Source organism: Triticum dicoccoides, chromosome 1B (assembly GCF_002162155.2).
Source record: "Triticum dicoccoides isolate Atlit2015 ecotype Zavitan chromosome 1B, WEW_v2.0, whole genome shotgun sequence".
In the NCBI taxonomy this organism is placed as follows: domain Eukaryota; kingdom Viridiplantae; phylum Streptophyta; class Magnoliopsida; order Poales; family Poaceae; genus Triticum; species Triticum dicoccoides.
The window spans coordinates 698,938,242-698,964,330 of record NC_041381.1 but is presented as its reverse complement, the minus strand read 5'-3'; the positions used below and the strand labels follow the sequence as shown (position 1 = coordinate 698,964,330).

Sequence of the window (26,089 nt, the reverse complement as noted above, 5' to 3'; positions counted from 1 at the left end):
TTGATAAACTATATGTGCTGCTATTTATATATAGTCAACCCTTGTTCCAGGATCACAGCAGGATCAATTCAGAGGCTTAGCTGCATGCTATGCCCATCCAGCCATGAACCATTCAACAATCCATGCAAGTTGGAAGCTACTACTCACTAGTTAACTTAATATAATCATGCCACCCAAAACAATCATCAGCGGTGACACAAGAGATCGGTCGATCGACGCTACCAAAACAAGCACACTGGCTATAATGTGCCCCCTCGTCGCCCTTCAGTCGGCTAGGACTTATCATCTAGGAGAGAATAATTATATGTGGCACCGCTATCTCGACACTGTTGTTAGAACCCTAGCTGAGATGTCGGTGAGGTTGATCGATCAGGACGAGGTGATCGCGGGTGTCTCCAGCGGCTCCGGGACCAGGCTGTTGCTTGGCATCTGGTTCTGGTCATCCCAGACCAGGCCGACCTCGTACTCTGGGACGTACTCCTGCAAGGTACATGTATACTGTTATAGGGTTTAGGTTATCAATGAAGCAACAAGAATATACAGCCAACTTCCATTGGATTGCAGAAGGAAAGTTCAGTTTCAGAATTTGAGGTGAACTGACAAATACAGAGTTTGGATCTGACCTCCAGCTTCTTGACTAGCTCCTTGGCTGTCGGGGCCGAGATGATGATCTGCCTCGCCTCCTGGGTGATGAAGCCTTCGTTGACGGCCACGTCGATGAACGACAGCAGTGGGTCGTAGAATCCGTCGACGTTCAGCAGACCGACCTGATACGCGATTGCGGAAAAGACATATACCAGGAATAAGTACAAGTAGTGACAGAAAAAATGCAATGCATGATTCGACAGTTTTGGTTACTGAATTGATCCACTCCCACCCACAGAATCGTATCTGATATCAACAGAAAACTAAATAGCAAGTTTGGCAGGCCTGAAGATCTAATAAATAGTGACAGGAGGGATATAAGATAAATCTAGAACTGACTGTTGTGTCTATCCCCTCAAACATTCAGCATTTTATATTGCTAAGCAATTATTCAACAGAGACACCAATAAACACTTTGCTTGTACATATGACACATCATGCCTTTTCAAGATCCCAGAACATTGATTTGATAGCTGTATGAGAATATTCATAAAGTGTGCAAGACTATCCTATTAGAGGAGCGAGTATTAAAGTCGGGAATGCAGATCGCATGCCTTCCAAGTGATGCTGATAGCTCCTTTGATTAAACCCTCTTTACAATGATTTGTTGCCATGAGGGTGAAATTAATTAGTGGCCACATGTGAACGAAGCTGGTAGGATCAGATCACAACGGCCCTAACGATCGACATTATAATAAACAAAGAACGCGTTCATACCTAGCTACTAAAATAGTGTGGGTTGACAAAACATATGCAGACAAGCATATCATCCCCAGATGATTGATTGGGGTTGTGTGATTTTTGTATGAAAAGCACCAAGAACAGAAGCTAGTTCGTACCGGCTTCTTGTGTATTCCTAGTTGTGCCCACGTGATCACTTCAAGCAACTCCTCCAAGGTTCCGTAGCCGCCTGTCAAATTAACTGAATTGTCAAACTCCACAGCACAAAATATGCATGGTTTATTCCAGATTTTCTCACTTGTAGAAGAATTGGAGTGGGGTATTGAATTTGTACCTGGTAAGGCAATAAAAGCATCAGCAAACCGAGCCATCTCGGCCTTCCTCTCGTGCATGCCAGAAACAGCTCTAACTTCCCCGACAGGATCCCCGGTTACCTACAGGAGCATGAATCAGGGATTGTAAGCAACCAAGCATTCAGAAATTTTCCAGGAATAACACTAGGTATAAAATTGACTAGTCTATCTAATTAAATTTTCCAAGAATAACGATTTTAACTCTAAAATTAATCAAGGCTAGACTAAGTAGTAGTAGTACAGGTCATGTTGCAGGTGTATTGGAAAGCAGAATAAAGACAGTCATCACAACAGATACAGATTGATAATAGGCCTCTTTACAACCAGTAAAGGTGGAAACTAATTGCTAATCCATATAATAAACACATGATATCTACCTAACAAGAGTGCAAGTTAGTATATAGTGCAGATTCCATATATGGTTATTTCAAGCTCTATTAATAGCATTTTTAATATGTGTTTGCCAAAAAGGAACAACTTAACATAATCAAGCTACATTAATAAGAGAATCAAACTACATAAGACCCACAAGAGTTTTAGACATTAGATCCAAATATATATGGTGAAGCACCATCATTCATCATGCTGAAGCTGAACAATAAATATCCTAGCTAGTAGCTAGCTTGCACACCCAGTCAAGGTTCAGAAGTGGAGAGCAGAGTAGACCACAGCAATGCAATGGCAACAAAATAGAGGTTGCAGCCTTTGACTCACCTCTCTGGGCATGAGTGATCTTGGGATGATCCTGGCAGAGAAAAAGAAAAAGAAAAAGAAAGGGGACCAAATGAGAGAGAGAGCCACATTAATTCCTCCAGTCCAAAGCAGTCAAACAAGCAGTACTACTACTACTACCACTACCAGAGCAACAGGCTGATCTTACTTTCCCCATGTAAAGGTAAAGAAACTGAGCAAAGCCTAGAGCCACATCTATCTATCTACACATCAACATCCAGAGCTAGGCCTTTCAAGAACTGGACAATGCATAATATATATGAATATATAATGAAGCCACTGCACAGATAATTTTTGATCTAGTAGTAAAAAACAGCATGAACTTGAGGGTGGCAATAATGTGATGCAGGACTAGTGACCCAGCTGCTTCATGCAGCTGGGCAGGGCAGTGAGGCCCCAGGCCCCAGCTCCCCAGCCCATGGCCATTGAGGGCATGGAAGCAACTGCCCTTTCGGAAAGGATTGGAAAAGGAGCTTCCATTCCTGTGAAACGCGACGCGACCGGCATGGCTTTGCCCCAACGCAACTGGCATGCGCAGTGCAACTGCAATGGAGCCCAGCTGCTGCACAAAGCTTCCACAAGGCTGCCATTTTCGGGGCAGCTGGGAGCTGAGCCGAGCTGCTGGGTCAGGGCCTGGGCGCAGGAGCAAAGCACCCGGACCGAGCAAGACGGCCGGTACGCCATAAAGGCAGTGTATGCACCGAGCGGGGAAAGAAGAGGTACAGCGTGTGTGGGTGCGTGTGGGCGGGGAGACAATGCGGGCAGCGGGGGATAGTCATGGTGCACGGTGGGATGGGGGGTGGTTAATGGTGGTGGGATGGGAGGAGTGCTCTGCTCACCCGATGACATGGCGGCCGCCGGCGTGGACGGCGTGGGAGACGAGGCCCATCAGGCCGATGGAGCCGCCCCCGTACACCAGGTCTATGCCCCTCTCCACCTGCACACACACACACACACACACAGAGCAGGTCAGGTCAGGTGGTGGCATGGCATGGCATGGCATTGAATCCAATTCAATTCAACTTTGGCAAATGCAAGCAAGCAAGCAAGCAATCATGGCAGGTTTTGTTTGGCAATGATGGTGCATGGATGCCATAATGTCAAGGGGAAATTTAAGTGACAAGAAGTAAAATTAATGGCCGCCGGCCGGCCACGGTGGACGGGGGACGATTCCGGCGAGACGGACGCCGCGCTCCTCCTCCGTGACCATGGCTACTGCATGATTCTCATCGTGTTCTTGCACTCACTCGCACTCGCTCGCCGTATGATTGATCATGCAGGAATGGTGCGGCTCGGCTCCCCATGACCACGGCAGTACGCCCGCCCACCTACCTAGCGAGCAGCCGGGCACCACCCCGATCCCATGGCCTCCAGCGCATCGATCGCCATGGCCCCCAGCGCGGAGGATCGTGCGCCTCCGCATGGATCGACCCCAACCGAAATCGACCAACCAAATCGGGGAGAGATCGGCAGGAAAAGGAGGCCCCTTTCTCCATGTCCCCCGCAAGAACGAAGAAGAAAACAATCAAAGAACCCAGACCCCGCAGGCCGCGACGGACAGAGCCGAGCCGAGCCGAGAGCAAGACGGCGGCGAACGGGGGAAGACGTGGGCAAGGTTAGTTACCATCTCCTTGCCGAGGTCGACGGCGGCGTCCTGGTAGCTGGCCTTGCGCCCCTTGGCGCTGCCGCAGTAGACGCAGATCCGCCGGAACCGCGACGCCCGCCCCTCCGCCGCCGCCACCGCCACGCCGCCGTCCTGCCCAAGGCCGCGGCTCGGCTCCGGCGGCGCCAGCTCCGGGCCCATCTCCACGGCCGGCGCGGCCCCGATGGCGAACGCGCGCGGCTCCGCTACCACCGCCGCCGCCGTGATGCTCATGGTCGCGGCGAGACGATCGCGTGCGTGGGTGCGTGCCGGCGGCTGCGGCGCGCGCGAGAGAGATTTGTGGGGAGGGGAGGGAGCAGGGGGAGTGGGAGGAGGCTACGCGGCGTGTGATGGGGGAGGGAGAGGGTGGGCTGGCCCTGCGAGGCTATATAGGCGCGTGGCGTGGGTCCGCCATGGCTGGCCTAGGGTTGGGTTGCCTTCCTTCCTTGTCTCGTTCGTGGACACGCTTTGCTCCCACAACTCCTTTCCATTCTTGTTTCCTTCCTTCTTGACAACCCTCACATGTATCTTTTTATTATGTTTTTCTTTTTATTATGTTTTCCTTCTACAAGCATCTTTTTCTCCCTAGTGCACACATGTATTTTATATTTTTTTCCTTCTATATATACCGGCTCACCATATCTCAGTAATCGACCCCTCGAGAAAAGAAAATCGGAGATGTCTCCTTGCCGAGCCTACGATGACGGGACATATGTCCCCACCCACTTTTATATGTTTATTAGTTCTCGACGAATATGTGATTTCAAATTAGGCTTTTCAACGGATGGCTACATGTTTCTTTTTTTTGTACTTGCTTATGCCAAAAGGTCCGCTGGGTTGTCTTGTCCGATGCGGTTTGGGCCTGCTGCAAGGCGAGACGGATCATGACTCTGCATCTTGAGTTGAATGTGTCGTCTTCGTAGTACGTTCGTTTATTTCTTTGTTAGTTGCAATGTTGACACGGCGAAAAAGACCATGATGCGGGTGGTGTGTTGGCTTGATGGTTCACGTCATCTATGTCGAGTGACTCATTGTTCCGATTGTATCGCATTCCAACTTTTCTCTAAAGGTGATTGGAAACTTGAAAGCCATGATAAGCTCTGCATCTCGGGTCAAATGTGTCATCTTCATAGTACGCGCATTTATTTCTTTGTTAGTTGCAATGTTGACACGATGAAAAAGACCATGATGCAGGTGGTGTTTTGGCTCGATGGTTCCCGTCATCTATGTCGAGTGACTCATTGTTCTGATTGGTCTTCATCTATGGCATTCCAACTTTTTCTAAAGGTGATTGGAAACTTGAAGGCCAGGATAAGTTGTGTCGTGGGTCTGCGTCTCGGGTCGAATGTCTCGTCTTCATAGTACATGCATTTATTTCTTTGTTAGTTGCAATGTTGACACGACGAAAAAGATCATGATGCTGGTGGTGTTTTGGCTCGATGGTTCCCGTCATCTATGTCGAGTGACTCATTATTCCGATTGTTCCCCACTTCTGGCATTCCAACTTTTTTCTGAAAGGTGATTGGAAACTTGAAAGCCATGATAAGTTGTGTCATGGGTCTGCATCTCGGGTCGAATGTGTCGTCTTCATAGTACGTGCATTTATTTCTTTGTTAGTTGCAATGTTGACATGACGAAAAAGATCATGATGCGGGTGGTTTTTTGGCTCGATGATTACCGTCATCTATGTCGAGTGACTCATTGTTCCGATCATTCCTCACGTCTGGCATTCCAACTTTTTTCTGAAAGGTGATTGGAAACATGAAAGCCAGGATAAGCTGTGTCATGGGTCACATATAGCGAACATGGAGAGATGTGGCAAGCCCATCCATATAAGCATGTGGTTGAGTGTGTGGGCCCACCCATGCATGTCTTGTTTTGCCTAGATTTGGTTGTTTCTTGATTCATTTGTGGTTCGCGTGACATGCTTTCTCGACACTTTCCTGTACGTGAGTTTTATTTCCATCTTCTATTTTCCTTTTTGTTATCTTTCAACAAGCATATTTTTTTCAACGGATGGATACATGTCTTTTTTTTCTACTTGCTTATGCCAAAAGGTCCACTGAGTTGTCTTGTCCGATGCGGTTTGGGCTTGCTGCAAGGCGAGACGGGTCATGACCCTGCATCTTGAGTTGAAAGTGTCGTCTTCATAGTACGTTCATTTATTTCTTTGTTAGTTGCAATGTTGCTACGACGAAAATGATCACGATGCGGGTGGTGTGTTGTCTTGATGGTTCACGTCATCTATGCCGAGTCACTCATTGTTCCTATTGTATCACATTTCAACTTTTCTCTAAAGGTGATTGGAAACTAGAAAGCCAGGATAAGTTGTGTCATGGGTCTGCGTCTCAGGTCGAATGTGTCATCTTTATAGTACATGCATTTATTTCTTTATTAGTTGCAATGTTGACACGATGGAAAAGACCATGATGCGGGTGGTGTATTGCCTTGATGGTTCACGCCATCTATGTCGAGTGACTCATTGTTCTGATTGGTCCTCATCTATGGCATTCCAACTTTTTCTAAAGGTGACTGGAAACTTGAAAGCCAGGATAAGTTGTGTCATGGGTCACGCATGGGAGAGATGTGGCAAGCCCATCCATATAAGCATGTGGTTGAGTGTGTGGGCCACCCATGCATGTCTTGTTTTGCCTAGATTTGGTTGTTCCTTGATTCATTATGTCGTTCGCGTGACATGCTTTCTTGACACTTTCCTATACGCAAGTTTTATTTCCATCTTCTATTTTCTTTTTTGTTATCCTTCTACAAGCATGTACTTTTCTTCCTTATTTCTTTTCTATTTCTTAATGTTTATTTGGTTTACTTTCCTTTTCCTTTTCCATTTTGTTTTCTCTCTACAAGCATTTTTTTCCATTATTAATTTTCATTCTATATTACTACAATATATCTCACTAATGGATCCCACAAAATAATCTCACTGGTGAGAAATTGTTTGGCCTTCGGCAATGGAACTCAAGTTCCCACCTACTCTTATAGTGAGAATACTCAGAATGATGTATTCTAATTTTCCATTATGTTTTCCTTTTTTGTTTTTCCTTCTACAACCATACATTTTTCTCCACTCTATATGTGTTGGTTCTCCTTCTATACTAGTACTAGTAGAAAAATATATCCCACTAACGGATCAAAACAAAAATCTCGCTAATGCAAATATCTCCTTGTTCAGTGATGGAATACACCACACTTACGTTTAATTCACGATGAATGTGTTTCCAAATTAGCCCATCAAAAACACTATTCAATAATAGACCACATGTCTTTCTTCGAAGCCTCTTACACTAGGGCATTGGGTTGTCTTGTCCAATTTGGGTTGGCTGGACGTAAGACGATCATGGGTCTGTGTCTCTAGAGTGTAGTCTTGATTGTACAATCCTTTGTTTCTCCGATAGTAACTATTTTGACATGACGAAGAAGACCATGAAGCAGGTGATGTTTTTTCCTCGATGGTTCCCGTCCTCTATGTCGGGTGATCCATTACTTTGGTCTTTCCTTCTTGTATCTCTTTATGTTTTCTTGTTTCTCTTTCCTTTTTCTGCTTTCGTGTTTTGTTTTCCCTTCTACAACCATGCATTTTTTTTCTCTAGTCTATATGTGTTGGTTTTCCTTCTATACTAGTAGTACAATATATATCTCACTGACGGATCAAAAAGAAAATCTCGCTAATGCAAAATGTCTCCTTGTTCGGCAATGGAATATATCACGCTTACGTTTAACTCGTAACGAATATGTGTTTCCAAATTAGTGCAACGAAAAGACTGTTCACTAAAAAATGGCGTGTCTTTCTTTAAAGCTTTTTATACCAGTAGGTCATTGGGTTGTTTGTCCAATGCGGTTTTGGTTGGCTGGGACGTGAGGCGGACAATGGGTCCGTGTCTTGTCTCAAATGTTGATGCAACAAATATAACCATGATGTTGGTGGTGTTTTCGTTGGATGGTTCGCATCCTCTATGTCAAGTGACCCATTAGTTCGACCATTCCTCATGTCTGGCATTCCAACTTTTTTGTTGAATGGAGATTGGAAACATGAACGCCAGGATCAGGTGTGTCATACATCGTGTAGCATGAATAGGGAGAGGTGGCGAGGCCATCGTATACATGTGTGGTGAGTGTGTGGGCCCATCCATCCATGTCTTGTTATGCTTAGGCTACTTGTTCCTTGATTCACTCTACTGTTTGTGTGACATGATTTTCTCAATAATTTTCATCCTTGCGTTTGACTTCCTTTTCCTTTTTTTCTTTTTTTCCACTTTTTATCCTTCTACCTTTTCTGCTTATTGTATTTCTTATTTCTTTATGTTTATTTGGTTTTATTTCCTTTTCTGTTTTCCATTTTTTTTCTAGTCTACATATGTTACTTTTCCTTCTATATTAGTACAATATATCTCACTAATGCATCCCTCAGAAAAATCTCACTAATGAGAAAAATCTCCTTCTTTGGTCTTCCACAATGGAACTCAAGTCCCCCCTACTCTTACATTTTTAATTCATGATGAATATATGTTTCCAAACTAGACTTTTCAATATACAATAGTCTACATGTCCTTTTTTATAGCGACTTATGCCAGTAGGACCATGGGGTTTTGTCTTGTCCATTGCGGTTTTGGTTGGCTGAAAGGAGAGACGGATCATTGGCTTGCATCTCGTCTCAAGTGTGTAGTCTTAGCATTCGTTCCATTATTTCTTTGTTAGTACAAATGTCGGCATGATGAAGCAGACCAAGATGCAGGTGGAGTTTTGGCATGCTGCTTTCCGTTCTCTATGTCGGATGAACCACTGTTTCAATTGTTTCTCACATCTGGCATGCCAACTTTTTTGCTGAACGGTGATTGGAAGCATGAAAGCAGGATCAGGTGTGTCATAGATCAAGTAGCACGAATAAGGAGAGGTACGGAGCCCATCCATATATGTGTGTGGTTGGGTGTGTGGGGCCCATCCATCGATGCCTTGTTCTGCTTAGGTTTGGTATGTTGTTCCTTTATTCATTCTATCGTTTGTGTGACATGTTTTCTTGACATTTTTTATCCTTATGTTTATTTTATTTGTCTGTTTTCTCTTTGTATCCTTCTACAAGCATTATGTTTATTTGGTTTTACTTCATTTTTTGTTTTCCATTTTTTTCTTTTTAAAGCATTTTTTCGTGTCCACGTATGTTAGTTTTCCTTCTATATTAGTACAATATATCTCACTAATGCATCCCAGAAAAATCGCGTAACGGGAAAAATCTCCTTCTTGACAACCTCTCACTGATGTATTCTTTGTTTCCTTCCTTCTTGACAACCTCTCGCTGTTGTATTCTTTGTTTTCATCTCCAAATTTTGTTTTCTTTCTTATTATGTTTTCCTTCTACAATCATCTTTTTTTCCTAGTGCACACATGTATTTTTCCTTCTATGCTGGTTCAGTGTATCTCACTAATCGACCCCTCAAGAAAAGAAAATCGGAAATGTCTCCTTGTCGAGCCTACGATGATGGGACATATGTCCCCACCTACTCTTATATGTTTAATTCACGACGAATATGTGATTTCAAATTAGGCTTTTCAACAGATGGCTACATGTCTTTTTCTCCCACTTGCTTATGCCAAAAGGTCAACTGAGTTGTCTTGTCCAATGCAGTTTGGGCTTGCTGGAAAGCGAGACGGATCATGACTCTGCATCTTGTGTCAAGTGTGTCGACTTCATAGTCCGTTCATTTATTTCTTTGTTAGTTGCAATGTTGACACGGCGAAAAAGATCATGATGTGGATGGTGTGTTGACTTGATGGTTCACGTCATCTATGGTTGAGTGACTCATTGTTCCGATTCTTCCTCGCGTCTGGCATCCCAACTTTTTCTCTAGAAGGTGATTGGAAACTAGAAAGCCAGGATAAGTTGTGTCATGGGTCTGCGTCCCGGGTCGAATGTGTTGTCTTTATAGTACGTGCATTTATTTCTTTGTTAGTTGCAATGTTGACACGACGAAAAAGATCATGATGCGGGTGGTGTGTTGTCTTGATGGTTCACGTTATCTATGTCGAGTGACTCATTGTTCTGATCGTTCCTCATGTATCGTATTCCAACTTTTTTCTAAAGGTGATTGGAAACTTGAAAGCCATGATAAGCTGTGTCACGGGTCTGCATCTCGGGTCAAATGTGTCGTCTTCATAGTACGTGCATTTATTTCTTTGTTAGTTGCAATGTTGACACGACGAAAAAGATCATGATGCGGGTGGTGTTTTGGCTCGATGGTTACCGTCATCTATGTCGAGTGACTCATTGTTCCGATTGTTCCTCACATCTAGCATTTCAACTTTTTTTTAAATGGTGATTGGAAACTTGAAAGCCAGGATAAGCTGTGTCATGGGTCACATATAGCGGACAGGGAGAGATGTGGCAAGCCCATCCATATAAGCATGTGGATGAGTGTGTGGGCCCACCCATGCATGTCTTGTTATGCTTAGATTTGGTTGTTCCTTGATTCATTATGTCGTTTGCGCGACATGCTTTCTCGACACTTTTCTGTATGTGAGTTTTATTTCCATCGTCAATTTTCTTTTTTGTTATCGTTCTACAAACATAATTTTTCCTTATTTCATTTCTATTTCTTAATGCTTTATTTGGTTTTACTTTCGTTTTCCACTTTCCATTCTATTTTCTTTCTACAAGTATTTTTTCCATTATTAATTTTTATTCTATATTAGTACAATGTATCTCACTAATGGATCCCTCAAAATAATCTCACTAGTGGGAAATTGTTCGGCCTCCGACAATGGAACTCAAGTTCCCACCTATTCTTATAGTGAGAATACTCAAAATCATGTCTTCTAATTTTCCATTATGTTTTCCTTTTTTCCCCTTCTACAACCATCCATTTTTTCTCTACGCTATATGTGTTGGTTCTCCTTCTATACTTGTACTAGTAGAAAAATATATCCCACTAAAGGATATAAACAAAAATCTCACTAATGCAAAATGTCTCCTTGTTCAGCGATGGATACATCATGCTTATGTTTAATTCACGATGAATGTGTTTTCAAATTAGCATGATGAAAACACTATTCAGTAATAGACCATATGTCTTTCTTCGAAGCTTCTTAAACTAGTAGGGAATTGGGTTGTCTTGTCCAATCTTGTTTTGGTTGGCTGGACGTGAAACGATCATGGGTCTGCGTCTCTAGAGTGTAGTCTTGATTGTACAATCCTTTGTTTATCTGATAGTAGCAATTTTGACATGACGAAGAAGACCATGTAGCGGGTGATGTTTTTCCTCAATGGTTCCCGTCCTCTATGTCGAGTGACCCTTTACTTCGGTCTTTCCTTCTTGTATCTCTTTATGTTTTTTTTGTTTCTCTTTCCTTTTTCTGTTTCCCTATTTTGTTTTCCCTTCTACAACCATGCATTTTTTCTCTAGTCTAAATGTGTTGGTTTTCCTTCTATACTAGTAGTACAATATATATCTCATCGACGGATCAGTAAGAAAATCTCGCTAATGCAAAATGTCTCCTTGTTCGGCAATGGAATATATCATGCTTACGTTTAATTCGTAACAAATATGTGTTTTCAAATTTGTGCAACGAAAAGACTGTTCAATAAAAAATGGTGTGTCTTTCTTTAAAGCTTTTTATACCAGTAGGTCATTGGGTTGTATGTCCAATGTGGTTTTGGTTGGCAGGGACTTGAGGCGGACAATGGGTTCGCGTCTTGTCTCAAATGTTGATGCAACAAAGATAACCATGATGTTGGTGGTGTTTTCGCTGGATGGTTTGCATCATGTATGTCGAGTGACCCATTAGTTCAACACTTCCTCATGTCTGGCACTCCAATTTTTTTGTTGAACGGAGATTGGAAACATGAACGCCAGGATCAGGTGTGTCATACATCGTGTAGCATGAATAGGGAGAGGTGGCGAGGCCATCATATACGTGTGTGGTGAGTGTGTGGGCCCATCCATCCATGTCTTGCTCTGCTTAGGCTGGTTGTTCCTTGATTCACTCTATCGTCTGTGTGACATGATTTTCTCAATAATTTTCATCCTTGCGTTTGACTTCCTTTTTCTTTTTTCTTTTTTCCACTTTTTATCCTTCTACCTTTTCTCCTTATTCTATTTCTTATTTCTTTATGTTTATTTGGTTCTATTTCCTTTTTTGTTTTCCATTTTTTTCTAAAAGCTTTTTTTCTAGTCTACATATGTTACTTTTCCTTCTATATTATTACAATATATCTCACTAATGCATCCCTCAGAAAATCTCACTAATGGGAAAAATCTCCTTCTTTGGTCTTCCACAATGGAACTCAAGTCCCCACTATTCTTACATTTTTAATTCACAATGATTATATGTTTCCAAATTAGACTTTTCAATATATAATAGTCTACATGTCCTTTTTTATAGCGACTTATGCCAGTAGGACCATGGGGTTGTCTTGTCCAATGCGGTTTCGGTTGGCTGAAAGGAGAGACAGATCATTGGCTTGCATCTCGTCTCAAGTGTGTAGTCTTAGTATTCGTTCCTTTATTTCTTTGTTAGTACAAATGTCGACACGACGAAGCAGACCAAGATGCGGGTGGAGTTTTGGCATGATGCTTCCCGTTCTCGATGTCGGATGAACCACTGTTTCAATTGTTTCTCACATCTGGCAAGCCAACTTTTTTGCCGGACGGTGATTGGAAGCATGAAAGCCAGGATCAGGTGTGTCATAGATCAGGTAGCACAAATAAGGAGAGGTGGGGAGCCCATCCATATATGTGTGTGGTTGGGTGTGTGGGGCCCATCCATCGATGCCTTGTTCTTCTTAGGTTTGGTTGTTCCTTTATTCATTCTATCGTTTGTGTGACATGTTTTCTCAAAATTTTCTTATCCTTGTGTTTATTTTATTTGTCTATTTTCTCCTTTTATCCTTCTACAAGCATTATATTTTCCTTATTACTATTTTCACTTCTTTATGTTTATTTGGTTTTATTTCATTTTTTTGTTTTCCATTTTTTAAAGCACTTTTTCGTGTCTATGTACGTTAGTTTTCCTTCTATAGTAGTACAATATATCTCACTAATGCATCCCTAGAAAATCGCGTAATGGGAAAAATCTCCTTCTTGGGCCTTCCAAAATGGAACTAAAGTCCCCACCTACTCATACATTTTTAATTCACCACGATAAGTTTGCAAATTAGACTTTTCAATATATAATAGTCTACATGTCTTGTCCGATGTGGTTTTGGTCGGCTACAAGATGAGATGGGTCATGGGCTTGCATCTCGGTCTCAAGTGCGTAGTCTTACTATTCATTCCTTTATTTCCTTGTTAGTAGCAATATTGACATGACGAAAAATACCATGACGCGGGCGGAGTTTTTGGCTCGGTATTTCCGGTCCTCTACGTCAACTGAACCATTGTTTCAATTGTTACTCATATGTGACACTCCAACTTTTTTATCTAACGGTGATTGGAAACATGAAAGCTAGGATCAGGTGTGTCATAGATCGTGTAGAACAAATAGGGAGAGGTGGTTCAGTGTGTGCGCCCATGTCTTGTTCTGCTTAGGTTTTGTTGTTTCTTGATTCATTATATTGTTCGTGTGACATGCTTTCTCAAAAAAATTATATCCTTGTGTTTTACTTCCTTTTTTGTTTTCCATTTTGTATCCTTCTACAAACATCATTTTTTATTTACTAAATTTATTATTTCTTTATGTTTATTTGGTTTTATTTCTTTTTTCTATTTTCATTTTTTTTCTACAAGCATTTTTCTCTAGTGTACATACATTAATTTTCTTCTATATTAGTACAATATATCTCACTAATAGATCCCTCAAAAAATATCACTAATGGGAACAATCTCCTTGTGCGGCCTTCGACAATCGAACTCTAGTCCCGACCTACTCTTACATGTTTAATTCACAACGAATACTTGTTTCCAAATTAGACCTTTTCAGTATATAATTGTCTACATGTCTTTTCTCATAGCTTTCTTATGCCAGTAGGGCCATCGAATTGTCTTGTCTGATGCGGTTTTGGTTGTCCGGAAGGCAAGACAGGTCATGGACTTGTGTTTCGTCTCAAGTGTGTCATTTTACTATTCACTCCTTTATATCTTTGTTAGTAGCAATGTTGACATGATGAAGAAGACCATGATGCGGGTGGTGTTTTGGCTCGATGCATCCCATCCTATATGTCAAGTGATCCATTGTTTCAATCATTCTTGATGTCCGGCACTTCAACTTTTTTGCCGAACGATGATTTGAGACATGAGGTGTGTCATAGGTTGTGGAGGATGAAGCGGGAAAGGGGGCAAGGCCATCCATATATGCGCATGTTTGAGTGTGTGGGGCATCCATCCATGTCTTGTTCTGCTTACATTTGGTTCTTCGTTGATTTGTTATATCTTTTGTGTAACATATTTTCTCAACAATTATTTGTCCTTCGTTTTACTAGCTCCGGTGAGGGAGGGGGAAGGAGACTTTTCTTGAGGTGGAGGAAAGGAGGTCCACCGCCGATACGGAGGATCTCGCCCCCTCTCCCCTCCCTGCTGGCAGGAGGGACCCGTTCCTGTTTTTGTTAGGTTCACATCTTGTTGGGGTTGTGTGGTTGTGGCGACGTCCCTCAGTAGGAATAATGTTTCCCACATTCGGTCCCTGTCCTGATGGCACGTATACCGTTGTTGGAGGACATGTGGAGCTGTGTCTCCATCCGATCTTGCAGGATTCGATCGGTGATGGTCTTTGGTGGATCTATTTGGATTCAGTTTGTGTTCGTCTTCGTTCTTCTGGGTACAGGTTTGATCTTTCCGATCTACAACTCTCTTCATCGGCGATGGTTGCTGCTCTAGCGCGCAGGTCCTTTGGGGCCTTGGCACAATGACTTCCTGACTGTCTACTACAACAAGGTTTCTCTAGCTCCGGTGAGGGAGGGGCAATGACAGCGGTGCGCCTTAGGCTCGCTCCGGTGCTTATAGTCGTTGATAGGTGGTCCATGCATCTGGTTGTAATTTTTATTACCTCTAGTGTTCTCTATCTTGCCATGATGGATGAATAGATTGAAAAAAATTATCACAAAAAAGAAGGAATTCATAACATTTGAATTTTAATGGTATTATCTTTGTGATATACAACTCGTATTATGTTGACCAAATTGTTGATCTAGAGATAAATGTGGGCCCTCAAATCCGAAAGGCGGTAGTAGTATATCTCACTAACGAAGAATGTCATATAGTCTAATGCTCTTGCAACGGAACTCAAGTGTCAAACTATCCGTTCACTACTAGAAAAGGGGGCAATGGTCCAGGCCGGGTCAGCCCATTAGTCCCTGTTCAATTCAGAACCGGGACCAATGGGGGCATTGGACCCGGTTCGTGAGCCCCGGGGGCCGGCCGGGCCACGTGGGCCATTGGTCCCGGTTCAGCTGGACCTATTGGTCCCGGTTGGTGGGACGAACCGGGACCAATGGGCCTCGCTCCTGGCCCACCACCATTGGTCCCGGTTGGTGGGACGAACCGGGACCAAAGGTAGCCCATTAGTCCCGGTTGGTGGCACAAACCGGGACTAAAGGTGTGGTCCTCGTTGCGGCCAGAGTTTAGTCCCATCTCGCCAACCGAAGGGGGCTCACACCGGTTTATAAGCCCCTCCCTCTCAGCCTTGTTGAACTGCTCCCAAAGTGAAAATAGATGCCCTTATACAGGAAATTTGATCTAAATTCATATTGAATTTCTCTGAAGTTAGTAGAAATTTATTATGAATTTAGGTCTAATTTTCTCTATAAGCGCATTTATGCTCATTTCTGAGTAGTTTTTTATATAGTTTTTTTTCTGCTATATTTATTTTTTTCTATTTATTTCTGAGTTGTAATAAGTTATTAAAAATAAAAAAGATTTTAGTAAAGTTAATGACAACTATTTTTTCTTCTAATTATTTCTGAGTAGTTTTTTATATAGTTTTTTTTCTTTTCTGCTATATTTATTTTATTCTATTTATTTCTGTGTGGTAATAAGTCATTAAAAATAAAAAAGAGGCGCAATGCTAGTTAATTCGCTTCAAGCCTTTCGGAATAGTGTAAACTGCAGTGCACATAGCTCCATGCAGTCTACCCTATTCCTCAAGGCTTGAAGCGAACCAACGTGCAGGTGAGCATTGAGCCTTTTCTTCATCGTCTCTGCACTCAGGGCTTATAAACAGCTGCGAGTGCCTCTCGCTTGGCGAGGTGGGACTAAAAAGGGGGCAATGGTCCAGGCCGGCTGGGTCAGCCCATTAGTCTCGGTTCAATCCAGAACCGGAACCAATGGGGGCATTGGACCCGGTTCGTGAGCCCCGGGGGGCGGCCGGGCCACGTGGGCCACTGGTCCCGGTTCGTGTGGACCTTTTAGTCCCGGTTGGTGGGACGAACCGGGACCAATGGGCCTTGGTCCTGGCCGACCACCATTGGCCCCGGTTGGTGGGACGAACCGGGACCAAAGGCAGCCCATTATGGTTCGGCCCTCGTGATACCATGCCAACTTTCAACTTTCAACTTTTTCAGAGTTCATTTGAAATGCTTTAATGCAGAAAACAAAAGAAAATAAATAATGCAGAAAACAAAAGAAAAAAACCGGAAAAAAATAAAATAAATAAAGGAAAAAGAAAACAAAAAAGTGTATTCAAATTTGAAAACTAATGGCACTAACAGAAAGTTTATAATTTTTCTAAAACTAAAAGCAAAAAGAATTAAAAAGTAAAGCAAAAAAACAAAAGAAAATAAATAATGCAGAAAACAAAACAAAAAATCTGGGGAAAAAATAGCAACAATAAGTATTTTGTTGTAAGTAGAAATAAAATAAAATAAATAAAGCATGAAACAAAACAAAAAAAAGTGTTTTCATATTTGAGAACTAATGGCACTAACAGAAAGTTTAAAATTGTTCTAAAACTAAAAGCAAAAAGAATTAAAAAATAAAGCAAAAAAACAAAAGAAAATAAATAATGCAGAAAACAAAACAAAAAATCTGGGGAAAAAATAAAAATAGCAACAATAAGTAAAGAAAAAAAAAGTGCCTCCTACTGGGCACCCACATCCTGAATACGACTAGAAACCCACCATGAGCCAGGATTCAGGCCCGCAGGTGGCCCAGTAGGCCCAACAGGCAACGCGGTAGTAAGTAGGCCCGTAAGCCTGCAGTGGAGAGGAGCTCGAGAGGGGTGCGGCAGTGGGGCTTATAAACCACTGCGCGTCCCTCTCAGCTAGCGAGGTGGAACTAAACTTTTGTGCCGCACCGTGCCAGCACACGACCATTGGTCCCGGTTCGTGGCTCCAACCGGGACCAATGCCCACCCTTTAGTCCCGGTTGGTGGCACCAACCGGGACCAAAGCCCTTTTCTTCCCGCCCTTTGCGCTACTGAAAAGAGGCCTTTGGTCCCGGTTGGTGGTTGGTCATTGGTCCCGGTTGGAGCCACGAACCGGGACCAATGTCTTTGCTATATAACGAAAATTTCATAACCGCATCCCCACTTTGATCTCTCCTTCCTCCTTGATCTCCCGACGCCGCGCGCCGTCGCCGCCCCGTCCCGACGCCGTCGCCGCCCTGCCCCGACGCCGTCGCCGCCCCCATCGTCGCTCGCGTCCCCGTCGTCGCCCCGTCCTGCACCGTCGCCCATTGCCGCCCCCGCCACGCGTCGTCGCTGTCCCCCTCGGCACCCCGCCCCGTACGTCGCCGCCCCGTACGCCCCAGGCCCGTCGTCGGCGCCGGCCCCTTGTATTTTCCTCTGTTAGATAAATTAGATAGAAAAATTAGATATTAATGTCAAGTGTTAGATGAATTAGCTAGATATTAATTAATGCTAATTAGATGAGTTAGATAAATTAGATAGAAAATTAATTTAGATTGTGTAATTAATTTGTTCATATTGTGTTAGATTTTTTTTCTGTTAATAGATTTTTTTGTTAGATTTTGTTAGATTTTTTATGATTTTTGTTAGATTTTGTTAGATTTTTTTGTAGTTCATAGTTTTTTTTGTTGGATGTGTAGTAATTTAGATGTGTAGTTCATAGATTTTCTGGAATACCTGGCAGGTTCTCCAGGGATCTCACTGGAGCTATGATCCTGTGATGGTTCCTTATCTTTGGGTGTCCACCGCCCGCGTCGATACCCGTCGGGCGCTACGGTTCTAGTTGTATTAGTGATGCTATATTAGTGATAATATTGGACGATGTACGGACACCAAGAGATGATGTACTTTTGCTTATAATTATTGAATGCATGCTAATTTGAATACTACTTTATTTTATGATTTGGTTTTGCTTATTTTATGATTTGGTTTTGCTTACTGAATGCTCATATTGGATAAGTTCTCCTTCATTCCCGTGTGCTAGACAATTTGATGTAATAATGCACTCGGTAATGAAAGGAGGAGCTACGTACATCACCGATATTCAACCCGTGATTAATAATCTAGTTTAATATTTGAATTATGAACATAGGCCGGAAATGTCGTACTCGGACGACAAAAACCGCCCGGGAGAGTGCGACTGGTGCCACGAAGATCGTCGCTTCAGCATTAAGCTCGAGGAGACCTTCGATGTTCATACGGTACGCAACCGATGATTAGGTATCTGCAACATTTTTTCGTAATTACTCATGACTTCAACTATTTTAATCATGACAATATTTTTCATCTTTTCCAATTCGACTAGCTTATCACATGCTTTGCAAGACGCTATGTCTTGGACAGGATGGGTTTTGAAGACCATGAAAGTTACGAAACCAAAAAAAATATCCTAAGTACCCATCATGGTGTGGATTTTCAAGTAAAGTTGTACAATGCTCAGAGTGTAACCCATTTTGGTTGCAAAAATTGAGAAGCACTTTGCAAGATGTATGGTTTTGATGAGGGTATGCTTGTTACCATGGATCTTCGTGATCCTACAATCGAGCAAGAGAGACCTACTATTTTCGTCCTTATGGATACACCTCCAATTCTTCCCCCATGTGAGCTTAACATAGTTATTAAGTAATTTATATTGTTTATTTTTAAATAGTTGACAACTTATTCTCCATTGACAGCTTATTTTCATTCTTCAAAGAATGTGCGGAAGATGGTAGACAGAACCTACTAAACCGAAGGCTCCGAACTAACTTATCAGGAGAAAAATCATCTGGTCGCATTTTGTACTGATCTTGAGAATTACAATGTCTACAACCGAACTCCTCAACATTATGGTCAATACGTGCCACTAGTACACGTGTTGAACTACGGTAACTACCATGGATACCCTGGTAAGATTTTTTTACTATTATGACATCCGTGCATCTTTTTGCACACTTCTAAAACTAGTACATCATATCATTGCTAACTACGAAGTTATTACTATGTTTTTCAACAGATAATCCCGAATGATTGTGTGCCTCATCTGATGTATACACACGGTAGCCTTCATGTTTTGAACATACAACCAGGTCTTCCTACGAATCTGAACTGTCCATACCGGATTTCTAAAAGAAGTGGAGGCATGACAATCAAAGAATGGAAAAAATGTATGGACATTCGTAAGGAGCTTCTTGGAAGCAACATTCAGCGAAGGGCAAAAATTGGAGACAGGATGATCGCCATTCTTCATAATGAAGAGTCAGGGTCTATATTGTTTTATGCTATTTTACCTTAAGGGTGTTTAGGTCCTACCTGATACTGATGATCATGTGTTAAGAACAATTATGTAGGGTCGGGTTCGATGACTATGAGGATGATGATCGTATGACTTATTATTAATAACGAGTAGAAGTTGTATGATGATGCATGATTAGTAGGACGAGTATTTGTTATTATATATGCTGATGTATGCAAGCATGCATGAGTTATTATATCAGCGGGTAAAATGAACATATATAGCAGCAGCGTTGGTAAACCAAGGACGAAGATATAAGAGAGGACACTTCTCTCTATTAGCTAGCTAATATAACAACCTAAAAATAACCCCCAAAACCTCTAAAGCAGCCACTTTCCAAAAAAAACATGGACTTTTGGTCCCGGTTGGTGCCACCAACCGGGACCAAAGGCCCCCTGACTGGGCTCGGCGCACAAAACCACGTGGAGGCACATTAGTCCCGGTTCTTGTTTGAACCGGGACTAATGGGTGGAGGTATTAGTAACGGCCCATTAGTCCCGGTTCATGAACCGGGACTATTAGGTGTTTTTCTACTAGTGGTTGGAGATAAAGCACACATTCATATGTCTAATTCATGGCGAATATGTGTTGTTACAGCATCTACAATTGGACGCCTCAAACCATCCCACATACGCCCGCGAACGAGCCTAGTGAGTGACCGGACAGGAGAGAGAAGGAAAAGCATGACCCAACCGAACCTCTCATATCATCCCTATACGTCCGGGCTGTCCGTGAACCATCATTTATACGGGGAGGATATGAGGGCTCGCGAACGTGCCCGAACGCGCCCAGGCGCTCAGCCACGTAGGACGCGGCCCCACCCGGACCACTTTCTTTTTCTTTATTCATTCTTTTATTTCTCTTTCTTCATCTCCATCAATCACGTGCAAGTGATCAGACATATGAGAAAAAAAGTAATAACTATGTCTACGGACAGATAAATAGAGGTTTAAACGGAAACGCCAGCGAGTCCGTGGACCGTCATATTTATTATCTCCGATTGTGTCTTTCTCTGTAACTTTCAACAGCGGATCCATCGGGCTGTCCTGGCCAGTGCGGCCTTTTGAGATGGGTCATGGGTTGTTATCTTAAGTGTGCACTGGTGTCTTCGCTCGATAGTTCTTCGCGTGTAACTTTTCTCATTGTCGCGAACCAACCTGTAGTTGAATGGTTAGAGGGACTGTGGTATCTCCAGCCCATCAGGGTTCAAATTCTAGTGCTCCCATTTATTTTTGGATTTATTTCAGGATTTCCGGCGATGCGCATTCACTGGCAGGAGACGTTCTCGTCGACGATGAGGCGCTTATGGTGACTTCGTAAATCTCAAGATGATATGCCGGCTCAGTCTTTCGGAAGTGCTCATAAAGGTAGGGTGTCCGTGCGTGCGTTCATATGGATGAGTGTATGCGCGTGTATATGAGCGCTTGTGTCTGTACTGATGTTTTAAAAAAAAACTTTTCTCATTGTCCTTCACGTGTAATTTTTTGATCAAGCGGTGATTGGAATTGTGTAATAAGGGCATCTCTAAGGCGGACCAGTAAACCTTCCGCAACCGTCCCACCCACATTGTTCAGACAGCGGAAGCCATTCAACGCTGACATGTCTCGGTTTGCGGGGCGATGCAGACGCGATTTCTCCTGCAAATTGAAGACAAAGTGGGGGAGGTTTGCGGGAGTCCGGACACCCGTAACGTAGGACTCTGACACTCCCGGCCCATCCAATCCCCCCTCCTGGTCTCATTTTCTTCCACTCCGCCGCTTCTTCCCCTTGCTTTGCATCCCGCACCCTTCACCTTCGTCGTCGTTGTTGTTCTTCTCCGGCTGCCACAGAGGCATTGCCGGACGTCTGCAACCAGCACTGACGCGCGCGCTCCCCGTTCCGATGAAGCTTTCCACCCTGGAGCCATTTGTACCCAGGTACACTCCGCCCCCTGTCAATGACCTCCGTGGCGGACACCACGTCCGACAGGTGTTCGGTCAAATGCCATTGAGCTTATTTTCAAATGTTATCTCGTTTTTTAGTGTACAAAGGATGGTGAGCTACTCAATAATGGATGATGAGTTGTTGTGCGATGCGTGGTTGGTCGTATCCGCGGATTTTATAGGCAGGAGCAGCGGGTGGCCCTTCTGAGAGCAAGTGCATCAAAAGTTCCACGCACGAAAGCACATTGCGCCATGCGACATGTACATCATTCAACCACGCAACATGAGGTCGTTGTCGTATCGCTAACACGCTATCCAGACCAGCGTCATCAAGTTCTGCAACGTGGTTAGTCGAGGCAATGTGGCCATTGCACGCGGACATGGGTGAGATCATAAGTTTTATTTCCTCTTGCTCAAATTGTTGATTGATTCATCCACTCAATTTGGTCTACACATTATATGTAGCCCGCACGTGCTACCGTGGCGTATCACGGGACAGAGGAACGGCCATTTATGTGCACACACTGTTGGATAAAGCTGGAGGGGGGGGGGGGTATGTGTGGAATGATATGATCCATTATTCATGTAAAAAGTTGTTGGATATCCGGGATCTAGTCGAATTAGAGACATTGTTGTACTAGACTTAATTTGCATGCTATGTATGGATGATTTGTGCTATTTTCTATCCAAAATTTGATGAATATCCTTTGCTTTGCATGAATTTCGTCCGGTTAGTTAAAATGCGGTTTCAAATGTATGCGGTTATGATTGGATGGCGTCCTCCCGCATCTGTGTCCGTAAACTGGTCCCCCTATCCGCGGATAGATACGGGAGAAAATTTGCGGATCGCCATTGAAGATGTCCTAATATACGCTAAAGCATCTACAACCGTACATAGTAAATTTCGTTGTCCAAACGTCCATGGATACATCCGGCCACGTCGTGGATGGTGACCGGTCATCCCTCATATTTCATCTTCCACAACCATACTACCCATTTCATAATTTCTATTCTAATAACAAATGCGACGTCACAATCTACACAGAAACTACTACCAACTACACTACTGATCCTCATCATCAGTGATGTTGGTGAAGTTTGTGTCGAAGCCGCCAGCCTCCTGGATATTATGATATAAGGGTATCTTCAACGCAGATCCTTGAAACGCCCGCAAACATTTGGACCGAGGAGTGTGAACAATTTAACCCATTCAACACGGTACCTTATCAGTTCGTGAATGCATCCATTCGTTTGAAATCCCGTAAAGTGGACGCAAATCTTGGGAGGTTTGCGGGCATGAGGACCGCCACCACGTATACGTCCGACACCCTGGTCCCACCCAAAACTGCCTCCCATGCCCTCTCTCGCGCGAACCCATGTCCGCATCCCATGCCGCATTCATGTCGGCCCAGACTCAGAGACGACCGGCCACTAGAGCCGACATTGAAGCGGTGCGACAGCCTAGAGTGCCGACCACGCTGCATCCCGGTTAACGCGCATGTTCAATGCCGGAGAGACGTGATTGGACGCATGTGGTTCAGGTCTATGTCCCATGGCAAACTCTACCCCTCATCGGTGACCCGCATGGCCACAACTTCACTTCCCGGAGCTCAGAGCCCCGACGCGGGGAACAACATGGACTTGGAGCACTAATGCCTGTGAAGATTTAGACTAGGTTTAACTTTTTGCTGTGTTAGAAAAAAATGACATGTCCGCTTTTATTTAATGAAATATTTCAAAAATGTAATCGATGTGCTCCGATTTAAATAAAAATCATCCGGTTGGCATGAAAATCAACCAAACGGATGGTGTATACCGTTGGATAGCCGGCTCTCGTATCAGTGTCCACATGCAAATACAATGTCCGTTTTAGCGGTCCATGTTGAAGAAGCCGTAATGTTTCCGTTTTAGGGGTCCGCGTTGGAGGTGCCCTAATGTTTCCGTCTCAGGGTCCGTATTGGAGATGCCCTTCCGTTTTTCTAACAACATGCACTAAAATCTTTTATGTCTAAATAAGTAGCCCCCACTACCTTGTTTCCTAAAACACGCAAGTATGGCACGTTTCAAATGCTATGTTGCTTTTCAGTGTACGAAGGATGGTGAACTACTCAACTATGGAGGATCATTTGTTATGCGATGTGTGGTTGGCCGAATTCGCGGATTTCATAGGCAGGAGCAGAGGGGAGCCCTTCTCGGAGCAAGTGCGTGAAAGTTTCACTCACAAAAGCACATTGCGCCCTACGACATGTACATTATTCAACCGCGCAATGTGAGGTCGTTGTCGTATCGCTGGCACACTATCCAGATCAGAGTCATCAAATTTTGCAACGTGGTTAGTTAGCTCGAGGCAAGGTGGCCATTGCACACGGACATGGACGAGATCATAAGTTTTATTTCCTCTTGCTCAACTTGTTAGATGATTCATTCACTCAAATTGGTCTACACATTATATGTAGTCCTCACGTGCCACCGTAGTGTACCAAGGGACAGAGGGACATCCATTTATGTGCACACGTGCACACCGTTGGATAAAGCTGACGGGGAGCATGTGTGGAACGACATGATCCATTCATGTAAAACGTGTAGGATATTCGTGATCTAGTCGAATTAGAGACATTGGTGTACTAGACTTAATTTGCATGCTATGTATTGATGATTTGTGCTATTTTCCATCCGAACTTTGATGAATATCGGTTGCTTTGCATGAATTTCGTCTGGTTAGTTAAAATGCGGTTTCAAATGTACGCGGTTATGATTGGATGCCGTCCTCTCGCATCTGTGTCCGTGGACTGCCCCCACCCTCCATCCGCGGATGGATACATGAGGAAATTTGCGGATCGCAGTTAGATGCCCTAATATGTGTTAAAGCATCTACAACCGCACATAGTAAATTCCTGTGTCCAAACATCCACGGATACATCCGGTCGCGTCACGGATGGTGACCGATCATCGCTCATATTTCATCTTTCACAACCATACTACCCATTTCACAATTTCTATTCTAATAACAAATATGACGACACAATCTACATAGAAACTACTACCAACTACACTAATGACCCTCATCATCAGTGATGTTGATGAAGTTTGTGTCGGAGCCGCCGGCCTCCTGAATATTATGATATAAGGGCATCTCCAATGCAGACCCTCAAAACACCCGCAAACATTTGGACCGAATGTGAACAATGTAACCCATTCAACACGGTACCTTATCGGTTCGTGAATGCATCCACTTGTCCGAAATCCTGTAAAGTGGGCGCAAATCTAGGGAGGTTTGAGGGCGTGAGGACTGCAACCACGTAACTATCCGGCACCCTGGTCCCACCCAAAACTGCCTCCCATGCCCTCTCTCGCGTGAAACCACGTCCGCCCCATGTCGCATTCATGTCAGCCCAGACTCGAACACGACCGGCCACTAGAGCCGACATTAAAGCGGCGCGACAACCTAGAGTGCCGACCCCGCTGCATCCCGGTTAATGCGCATGTTCATTGCCGGAGAGACGTGATTGGACGCATGTGGTTCAGGTCTATATCCCATGGCAAACTCTACCCCTCATCGGTGACCCGCATGGCCATAACTTGACTTCCCGGAGCTCAGAGCCCCGACGCAGGGAACAACATGGACTTGGAGCACTAATCTCTGTGAAGATTTAGACTAGGTTTAACTTTTTGTTGTGTTAGAAAAAATGACATGTCCGCTTTTATTTAATGAAATATTTAAAAAAATAATAAATGTGCTCCGATTTAAATAAAAATCATCCGGTTGGCATGAAAATCGACCAGACGGATGGTGTATACCGTTGGATAGCCGGCTCTCGTACCAGTAGACCCAGGCGAATACAATGTTCATTTTAGTGGTCCATGTTGAAGAAGCCGTAATGTTCCCGTTTCAGGGCTCCGTGTTAGAGAGGTGCCCTAATGTTCCATTTCAAGGATCCGTATTGGAGACGCCCTACCGTTTTTCCAACAACTTGCACGGAAATCTTTTATGTCTAAATAAGTAGCCCCCACTAACTTGTTTCCTACCACACGTAAGTATGACACCTCATCAAACTTAACGTATGGAAAATGATCCACCTCAACATACAACCATGCAAGCAAAAAGGTTCACTCAACAGAATATCCATTCAATTATTGCATTCATATTTAACAAATATTATACAACCATAATACAATCAAACACAAAATATCATACATATTTACTGTTTTAATTCTTAGATTATTACCTAGAGTTTGCATGTTAAATACAGCCAAAAATCACTGAAATATATTGCAAAACGTTTCCGCAACAGCATGCGAGATAACAGCTGGTAATATCAGGACTGGAATCCTGATACGTACTGACCGTGCATACTGTGTATTCTAGAAGGCATTCGTACGTACATACGTACGTCAGGCGGTACGAACGAACGTGCGAGCTCCAGAAAACGCGCAGGGCACACGGCGACACGAGCTAACACGTGCACCTTTTTTTAGTAGTACGATTAATAATAGTGTG

The 26,089-nt window shown here is 43.5% G+C and overlaps 1 protein-coding gene across 2 annotated transcripts; it reads right to left on the bottom strand.

Moving 5' to 3' along the window:
- On the bottom strand, nt 1-4,393 carry LOC119349817 (cytokinin riboside 5'-monophosphate phosphoribohydrolase LOG-like). 2 transcript variants are annotated; one of them, XM_037617910.1, is made up of 7 exons: nt 4,036-4,387; nt 3,251-3,348; nt 2,394-2,424; nt 1,661-1,760; nt 1,485-1,555; nt 624-767; nt 1-480 (listed from the first exon to the last, which is right to left on the bottom strand). In XM_037617910.1, the coding sequence occupies exons 1-7, from the start codon at nt 4,285-4,287 to the stop codon at nt 370-372; spliced, it is 807 nt and encodes a 268-aa protein (XP_037473807.1). In that variant the 5' UTR covers nt 4,288-4,387; the 3' UTR covers nt 1-369. The 2 variants fall into 2 exon arrangements, with proteins under 2 accessions (XP_037473807.1, XP_037473806.1); XM_037617909.1 differs by having other exon boundaries at nt 1,485-1,760; nt 4,036-4,393.
- Nucleotides 4,394-26,089: the final 21,696 nt, after the last annotated feature.

What these genes read in the sequence shown, in the direction of transcription:
- LOC119349817 (XM_037617909.1), bottom strand. Translation starts at nt 4,287, where the DNA reads ATGAGCATCACGGCGGCGGCGGTGGTAGCGGAGCCGCGCGCGTTCGCC. An exon ending in TCGACCTCGGCAAGGAGATG is followed by an intron (nt 3,349 to 4,035) that starts GTAACTAACCTT and finishes GTGTGTGTGCAG; the next exon opens with GTGGAGAGGGGCATAGACCT. An exon ending in GATCACTCATGCCCAGAGAG is followed by an intron (nt 1,761 to 2,393) that starts GTGAGTCAAAGG and finishes ATGCTCCTGTAG; the next exon opens with GTAACCGGGGATCCTGTCGG.